Raw genomic sequence first — 9,228 nt, 5'->3', positions numbered from 1 at the left:
AGAAATCACAACTGAGTGGGGAAACAGACCGTGAGGATAAACCAAGTTACATATACGCTGCGGAACGGCTTATAAAGAAAAGTTAGAAGGGGACCTAGTGTGGTCTGGGGCATCTCTGAGGAAGTGACATTTAAGCCATGCCTGAAAGAGGTGAAGGAGACACCTTTGGAAAGAATTCGCGGCGAGATTCTAGGCAGAAGGAAGCACATCTGCGAAGGCCCTGGGGCGGGAAGGAGCTTGGCAGTGTCTGAGGAACAGAGAGGAGGCCTGCGTGTCTGGAGTGGGGTGAGTCAGAGCCAACAGATGGAGAGAGAAGTGGGACAGGGCAGAAGAGTGGGAATTTTATTTCAGGTGCACTGAAGGTTCTTTGGAGCGGCTCCTAATGGAGTGGGCTAAGTTTTTTAAACAGATCTCTCTGTCTGCCCTCTGGGGCAACAGATTATTAGGGGCAAGGGTGGCAGCTGGGAGCCCAGGGAGGAGGCTAATGCAGGTGGGAGGTGATGTTGGCTGGACCAGGGTGGTGGCCACATAGGGTGTGAAACAGATTCTAGAGCTGTTTTAAAGGTAGAACTGAGAGGACTTGCCGAGGAAGGAGAGAAGCCAGGGAAGACTTCTCGTTTGGGGCTGGAGAGAGGAAAGAGGGAGATGGGGTTCAGGGTGGGGAGAACCAATAGTGCTCTTTGGACATGTTAAGCTGGGAATAAGGGTCTGGAGCTCACAGGAGAGGTCAGAGTGAGAGACAGAAATATGAGTGGCACTGGGGTCCAGAGAGGAGGATTCTGTGTGTAGATATCAACATGGGCAATTCAGGGCAGGTGTCAGAGCTGAAACCTACATCCAGGGAGGCCAAGACCACTGCTAGCTGGAGAGTGTGGACACACATGCATACCCTTCTTGGTGGCTCCTGGGAACTAGGAGAATTAGGAGGAAAGCCAGCAGTCTCACTGTCGCTGGACCACCTGTACACATGCAAGACCCTCGCTCCTAAATCCCTCCCCCACATAGACACACACTTAGATTCAGTTGGTACCTGGGTGTTGTCCATTCTTTTCCTTGGGGTCCCCAGCTCCCTGGACAGATATGGCCCATGGTCGCTGAACTCAGAGTCCTTTCAAGCATGTGGTCCTGCTGGGCCCCTCTTGTGGGTTCTGGGAAGGTGGGGGCCTAGGGCTGGGCCCTTGTAAATAAAGCATGAGAAACAGTTGTTTTTTGTGGGGGTGGGGGGTGGGAAAATCTTCTTGGCCAGGCCATAAGGGAAATGACAGAGGCGGGCTGTGTGGCCAGATGCCGGTGGTGGCCTTGCACCCTCTGGAGAGCAGTACTACTCAACTTCAGCCACGTGTTGCCAAGAGATCATGGACACCATGCTGCCACCATCCTCCATGCCTAAGAGAACGTTCCCAGCTGGGAACGTTCATGTGATCTCCTGTTATTTAAACTATTTACAATGTGTATGATTAAAAATTGTGTGTGTGCCTAACATTTTCTGAGAGCTGCTTCTCCAGAAAGGTAGTGTAGGAATAATAAAGCTGCAGGAACCAGCCTAGTTCAAATCTTAGTTTTTGGCTACTGATTAGCTGTGTGACTTGGGGAAAATTCCTAACCTCTCTGTGCCTAAGTTTCACTTCTGGAAAATGGGAATAATGATGGTACCAACATCCTAGGGTTGCCTGAGATTCCAATGAGTAACTCAGGATACTGCCTGGTGCATGGAGCACACTTGGCCAGTTTGCCTAGTGCTTTTCCTGCAACCTGTTTTCACTTTCACTCACCGTAACGGAAGAGGGGATTAGAGACCATTTGGGCAGTGGGTTGGGTAAAGAGATGAGGAAATTCAGATTGATGCCAGGCAGGGGTGTCCTAGGCTAGAATCTTTGCTGCCAGCCTGCAAGGCAGGGAAAGGAATTCCTATTTCCCGGGGAGAACAGGAGGGATGTGGGGCAGGGATTCGAACTGTGACCCCGGGGCTTGTGCTGTCCCAGCTCCTGCACAAGAACCAAATCCTGGGGGTAAGTTTCCTGCGGCAGCATCATTCCCCACACTGTTATGGCTCCATCCTGCTCCCCGACAGTCATGAGGGCCTGGCTCCCTGGGTTTGAACTTGGCTCCATTGTCTCCTGAGCGATCCTGGGCAAGTCACCTACCTTCTCTGGGCCTCGGCTGTCTCATCTGTAAAATGGGGTACCTCTAGCATCTATCCCCCAGATGGTTGTTCAAATTAGATGTGAACCACTCAGTAAACATGAGCCTTTATTACCTCACAGCCATTGCCTTGCATGTGTCAGGCCTTCTCCTGCTGCAGGGTCCTCAGCTCTGTCGCTAACGGGATCATGGCTGCGCCTTCCACAGCTCAGTGTGTCAGACAACTCATTCGACCCTGACCTCAGACTTGCGAACTGCACCAGCCTGGCACTTGGCCTTATCTGGAGAACACAGATAAAGATGCAGAGACAGAACACAGAGAGAGCTGGGGGGGGGGGGGGCGCGGAGCATGATGTGTGTGCGTCAGAGAAAGACAGGGATTTCTCTTAATCCACCCACAATAAGTAAGGTCCCCCTTTCCCACCTCTATCTCCCTACATTTGTCAGAGAATTTCTCTCAAGGGTAGTTAAGCTGTGATTTGAGGGCAGCAGAGTTCAGGGGCTAGGCCACAGGCTCAGGAGCAGGGTGGGTTTGAATGGCGGCATCACCACTTCCTGGCTGGATACCCCTGGGGAGGCGCCATCACCTCTTTGTGCCCCAGTCCCCGCCTCCGGAATTGGAAGTAATAAATCACAGTGCCTGCTCAGAGTTGTTAGGAAGTCTGAACAGCACAGAGTGCAGGGCCTGGCAACCGCACAGGTCAGGTGTCAGCTACAAATGCTGTTGGTATTGAGTACTAACTGCTTTAACTGCAGCTCTTTCTCCTGTCAGTGAGGGCAGCTTGGGGGCTCTTCTGGGCATGGCTGTGTCCCCGGCATTGCAACACAGGGCTGGGCACAGAGCAGGCACTTGGGGGAATGTCTGACTGAACAAATGGAAAAAAAAAAAAAAAGACTGAAAGAAATTTTGAGTGAAACCGACTTACTGAGAGGTGGGGAGAAGGAAGAGAAAGAGAAAATGACGAGAAGCTAGAACAAATTAAAGCACAAAAGGCAGCAAAAGCGCCCTCTGCCCAACCAATTCACTTCACAGAAGGGGAAAGTCAGGCCTGGAAGGGGCAGAGACCAGGCCTCTTCACCTGCTCAGAGAGGTCCCAATCCCCGTGCTTGGCCCCATGCCCGGCTGCCCCCCTCCTGGGTCTGCCCCACTCTCTAGGCCCTGTGAACAGACAGAGGCCACTAGAAAAAACACATGACTTTATTATTCCCAGCACAAAGGGCAGGTCTTTGCAAGACGAGGGGTAAGTTCTGACGGCAGGGAGGAGGCCCCTACTTGCCGGCGATGAGCGGGTTCCGCAGGACCACAATGACCGAGTCCCCGCGCAAGAACATTTTTGAGATGTAGCGGTCCTTGTTGACCGGCTTGGACTTCTTCTTGCCCTTGCCACTCTTGGGGACTTCGGTCCACATCTCCTTCACGTTCTCCAGCACCATGTTGCAGTGCCTGGTGGGCAGAAGGAGGCATCAGGAATTAGAGGGAGCCTCCTGACCCCCTCCTCTGTGCAGCACTGCCACTTCCTCCATCAGCGTGGCATGGGGGAAGGTGCAGGCCCGGGACCAGGATGGCTGGGGCTCCAAGGCCACCTCTGCAAGTCCTCAGCTTGAAGCTTGGGCAAAGGACTTCACTCCTCTGTGCCTCAGTTTCCTCCTCTCTATAATGGAGACATTCATGGTGCCTACCTCCTAGGGCTGTTGTGAAGATTAAATGCATCAATACAGTATTCTTGTCAAGTACTTAGAACAGGGCCTGGCACAGGATAAAGGCAAATGAAATGGTGCTGCTTGTGCTTTTTAACTCTGAGTACTTCTGGTGGCATAAGCAAAGGTACAACTTCTCTTTGGAGAACCAGAGGTCCCTGGGGCCTGAGGCCGGTACATGACGCCTCCACTCCAGTCCTGCTTTCTGTCCCTGTCCTCAGGGTGCTGGGTGGGCACGTGTGACGACAGTATGGATTAGCTCAGTCAACAAACGCTTGCAATGAATACAACAATGAATAAAAGAGATAATATCCCTGCCCTCATGGGGTCTGCAGTCTAGTGAGGGGAGAAGAACACTAAATAAGTAAACAAAGACACGTGTAATATACTGTCAGGTGGTAGCAAGTGCTATGAAGAAAAATTAAAGCAAGGTAAAGGGATAGGAGGATACAGGGAAATATTACCAAGCATAAGAAAGACGAGGGGGCTTCCCTGGTGGCGCAGAGGTTAAGAATCCACCTGCCAATGCAGGGGACACAGGTTCGGGCCATGGTCTGGGAAGATCCCACATGTCGCGGAGCAACTAAGCCTGGGCGCCACAACTACTGAAGCCTCCGCGCCTAGAGCCCACGCTCCACAACAAGAGAAGGCACTGTAGTGAGAAGCCCACGCAGCGCAACGCAGAGTAGCAACGAAGACCCAACGCAGCCAAAAATAATAAATAATAAGTAAATTTATTAAAAAAAAGAAAGACGAGGAAGCTCGTGAGGAGCACATGAGGAAGCTCTGTGCCTTGCTATGCAGTAACCTCCAGGAGATACTGCTGAGTGAAAAAGGCAAGGGAGGGAACAGGATGCATGGAAAGCAACCTTCTGTAGGAAAAAAGTGGGTAGGAAAAACATACATTCCACCACCTGGTTGTGCAATACTAAATCCTTGAAATACACCTAAAGACTGGTGGCAGTGGGGTGACCTAGGTAGACTGGAGACAAACCAGATGGAAACTTTTCATTGGACTGTTATTACTGTTTTGGAAATCATGTGAATATATTACCAATTCAGAGAAAATACGTTAAAAAAAGGAAGTAGCATACCAATATGGGAACATTTCCAAGGTATATTGTTAAGTGAAAAAACCAAGGTCTAAAACGGCGTGGCATGCCATTAGTAGTGACTTAAAAATAAATAAAAAGCACCCTCCTGTATCTACATGTATGATGTTCTGTGCAAGTAATCCTCCTGGAGGAGACCTGAGAAATTAGCCATGATGGGTCCCCGGGGAGGGCAACTGGTGCATGGAGAGGGAAGACTTGCTCTTCATTGGGTGCCTTTTGTATTTTTCAAATTTTGCATCCATCGCTCACTCAAGAAAGTAACATAATTAAGTAAATAAAGTGGTTAAGAATACCCTAGTTAACTTGCAGTGATGTTCTCAGACCACTGATTTGTGTGAAAAAACAAGATGCAACAGAGCACACAGATGATTCTATCTTAAAAACAATATTATGACAGATCAATTATGCCTCAATAAAGCTGTTAACTACCACCACAAGGGAGTCTCTGGGTGAATCAAACATGGCAGGACACATACTAGGGTGGTAGGCTAGGTGGGGAGAGGGATGAGAGGATGATATGGGGGCACAGGAGGAAGCTAGGGGAAAAGGAAAGAGTCAACTTAAAAAATTATATTTTTATATATATATATATATATATATGCACCACCTTGAGCACTTACCATATAGGCACTCACCAGGCCCCTTTAAGCACTTTCTAAGCATTAACCCATCAATCCTCCCTGCATCTCACCCCCAGGAGGTAAACACTGACTGGTTTACTAGTTCTCTCCAGCTTCTAGAGCAGGAAACTGAGCATAGTGGGATGAAGTGACTCACCCAAGGTCACAGAGTCTGGAAGTGGCAGAGCCTGTGTTCGAATCCAGACCTATCTGCCTCCTGTACCCGGCACTTCCTGTTGTTCTCATTCTCATTTTATTCAAGGGGAAACTAAGGCTGAGTGAAAGACTTGTTCATGGTCACATAAAAGCTAGTGGCAAAAGCATTCCAGGAGTAAGTTTCATCACACCACTGTGAGGAAAGCACTTCCCAAATGCTAACTAAAGGCTGCAGGTCATATGTTTACTGAGCATTTATTATGTGTTAGGTACTGAGCCAAGTGCTCTTCATACATAATATCATTTAAGCCTCACAACTGTTCTGAGGGGTATTATTATGATGCATATTTCACAGATAAGGAAACTGAGGCCCAGAGAGGAAAAATCATTTGCTGCTCCCTATGGCTGAAACACTCAGACCCTAGCTTGCACCTTCATTTTATTCATACCTGTCCACCGTTGCGTCTTCCTTTGAGGCCTCCCATGTTATCTACCCAAGACAGCAGCTCCTTGCTGGTACTTCAAACTCTTACCTGGCTTTACTTTTCTGCATAGAATTTATAATCACTTGTCTTTATGACATTATTTACATGTTTGCTGTCGGCTTCCCTGCCTACAGCATAAGCTCCCTGAGTACAGGAACCATGTTTGTTTCCATCATTGCTGTATCTCTGGAGCCTAAAACAGTACCTGACCCAGGTGGACGCTCTCATTATGCAATAACTGCAAAAAAACTGATTAAGAGCTCTGGGTGCCAAATGCTCAACTTCTAACGACTTACTACGCTTCACATATATTAAGTGATTGAATCTTTGCAACCACCATGATTACTGCCACTGTACGGACAAGATAAAGTCACTTGCCAAAGGTCACATGGCTGTTAAGAGGCAGAGCTGGGACATGAACCCAGGAAGATTGGCTCCCAAGTACATGACCATACCACTGTGCTTCACAGCTGGAGGGACAACGATAGACCACCACATCTTGAGGTCCTGAGATGCTTCTGCCCTGGGCTTCGGACTGGAGCTGGGACTGCTTCTCCAGGCCTGGAAAGAACACCTCCCCAGACCCAGGCGTTTACCTGTCAAAGGCCTTCACACGGCCCAGGAGCTTCTTGTTGTTGCGGCAGTTGATGAGCACTTGCGTGTTGTTCTTGACCGACTGGGTGAGCACGGAGAGTGGTCCTGTGTTAAACTCCTCCTCCTCCCGCTTCTGCAGCTCCTCCGGGGTCATCTCACTCTTGGGCTTGTTGAGGAGGCTCCTAAGTGGGCAAGTATGGAACCCATAGGTGAGAGGGCCCAGAGCCGGAGCCTGGGTGCTCATGGCCTCTGGCTCGGTGTCTCCCTCACACACCCACCCTCCTGCTCGATCCTCTCTCGGCATCACCACTTGGATGCTTAACAGATATTTCCACCCTTCACGTCCTAGGCTGAACTCCAGATCCCCCAATACCCCCAACTTATACTATACTATCCACAGCCTTCCTCATCTCCATCAATGGCAACTCCATCCTTCTAGTTCTTTAAGCAAAAACTCTTAATGTCAACTTGACTCTTCTTTCCTTCTCCCACATCCTATATTCAATCTGTCAGCAAATCCTGTCATCTGCCGCTAAAATATATCGGAATCTGTCCATTTCTTACCATGGCTTAAACCTCCATCATCTCTCTCCTACTGGTCTCGCTGCCTCCATCCACACTCCCCAACAGTTTGCTCTCCACAAAGCAGTCTCGGGGATGGTGCCAAGACTCAAGTCATATATCATCTCACTCTTCAAAACCCTCTCATGGGCTTCCCTGGTGGCACAGTGGTTAAGAATCGCCTGCCAATGCAGGGGACACGGGTTCGAGCCCTGGTCTGGGAAGATCCCACATGCAGTGGAACTAAGCCCGTGCGCCACAACTACTGAGCCTGCGCTCTAGAGCCCGCGAGCCGCAACTATTGAGCATGCGCTCTAGAGCCAGCGAGCCACAACTACTGAAGCCCGCACGCCTAGAGCCCGTGCTCCCCAACAAGAGAAGCCACCGCAATGAGAAGCCCGCGCACCACAACGAAGAGTAGCCCTCGCTCGCCACAACTAGAGAAAAGCCCGCGCGCAGCAACGAAGATCCAACGCAGCCAAAAATAAATAAATAAAAATAGATACATTTATATTAAAAAATAGATATTAGGCAAACTTTCTTCTTGAGTCCCTGCATTTGCTTTTCCCTCTGCCTGGATACCTCCCCAGATATCTCTGTGGTACACTCTCTCACTTTCTTCAGGTTTTTGCTCAAGTGTTGCCTCCTTTATGTGTCCTGTCTCTCAAAAGTAGCGTTCCACATTGTTTCACCCTGCTCTACTGTTTCTTTATTCATAGTCCCGGTCACCTAACACACCACATACTTTACCTGTTTATTACCATTACGTTTACTGCCAGCCTCTTCCCATCCCATAAGATGCAGAAGGGGATTTTCTTCCTTGGGGGAGTGGGGTAATTTACTGATAGAGCCTATGTGTCTAAAGCAGTCTGATATAGGAGCACTCAATAAATAACTGTTGAATGAATACGTAAGGAAAATCATTCCCGTAACTCGTTATCCGTAAAAATCGAGAATGTAGTTGGAAAGCCAACCGTCTCCAGCTCAAATTATCCGTATAAACCCCTTATCTAAGATCGTTTTTCCTACAAGTCCGTACTCCCCTCTTCCAGGTTCTTTATTCGTAAAAGCGCTTCCCCTTAAAATTCATTTCAGTAAGATTCATTATTTGGGAAAGCCCAGCCCGTTATCAGATAAAGCTGTCCCTCCTCCCGAAGTCAGAATCCGTCAAAGGCCCCACGTCCGTTCTCAAACGCATCAGTAGAAAAGTACGCCACTTAACCCCTAAAATGTTTGCCTCCGCCCCCGGCTCTGCCCATCCCCTTCCACCGGTAAGTGGCCAAATATACACCCTCAACCCCACTCCCGCCACCTAAGCCTAGCCCGGCCTCACATGTTGGCGATGGTGGTGGCCGCACTCTCAAGTCACCACCGTCTCCGCGTTGCCTCAGCCTTCCACAGAGAGCGCGACAGAGGCGGGACTTCCGCTTCCTGCGGCCGACTTCCGTGGGCGCCTGCGCAAACCCAACCAGCGGGTGGGGGCGTGGCCAGTTGCCATAGCGATTTCCACCAGCCCTTCGCGGCTGTGGGATAAAAGCTTCACACGGTGATTCCCGGCCATTCAGGACAGTACGGGGCGGATGTTCACGACAGTGGAGAGGAAAAGAAAGCGGGACTGATTCAAACCATTTTGTTGTAGAACCGCACAGGTTCAAGGAAGGAAAGGACAAGCTATTTCCACATGCCCGCCCACCCTGCCTTTGGGGGAGCGGCCTCCGCGAAGCCAATCCGCTCCTCGCTTCCGGGATGGACCCCTCCCCTTTTCCTTCGGAGACTGTTCATTTAAGTGTCTATTGATCTTTTGACTAGGGGTAACCAATCCTTTGCCTACATCCGGGAGGGGCGTGGACCTGCGCC

General features: G+C 49.8%; 1 protein-coding gene across 2 annotated transcripts; it reads right to left on the bottom strand.

The window, feature by feature from the left end:
• Positions 1 to 3,322: 3,322 nt before the first annotated feature.
• Positions 3,323 to 8,859, bottom strand: SNRPD2 (small nuclear ribonucleoprotein D2 polypeptide). 2 transcript variants are annotated; one of them, XM_030873878.2, is made up of 3 exons: positions 8,705 to 8,859; positions 6,813 to 6,992; positions 3,323 to 3,586 (listed from the first exon to the last, which is right to left on the bottom strand). In XM_030873878.2, coding segments are annotated over exons 1-3 (357 nt in total). In that variant the 5' UTR covers positions 8,707 to 8,859; the 3' UTR covers positions 3,323 to 3,411. The 2 variants fall into 2 exon arrangements, with proteins under 2 accessions (XP_030729738.1, XP_060145848.1); XM_060289865.2 differs by lacking the exon at positions 8,705 to 8,859 and adding an exon at positions 8,122 to 8,552.
• Positions 8,860 to 9,228: the final 369 nt, after the last annotated feature.

This window comes from Globicephala melas, chromosome 19, assembly GCF_963455315.2.
Source record: "Globicephala melas chromosome 19, mGloMel1.2, whole genome shotgun sequence".
In the NCBI taxonomy this organism is placed as follows: Eukaryota; Metazoa; Chordata; class Mammalia; order Artiodactyla; family Delphinidae; genus Globicephala; species Globicephala melas.
This window is presented reverse-complemented; position numbering and strand designations above follow the sequence as displayed.

What these genes read in the sequence shown, in the direction of transcription:
- SNRPD2 (XM_060289865.2), bottom strand. An exon ending in CGTGTGAAGGCCTTTGACAG is followed by an intron (nt 3,587 to 6,812) that starts GTAAACGCCTGG and finishes TCTGCCCACCAG; the next exon opens with GCACTGCAACATGGTGCTGG.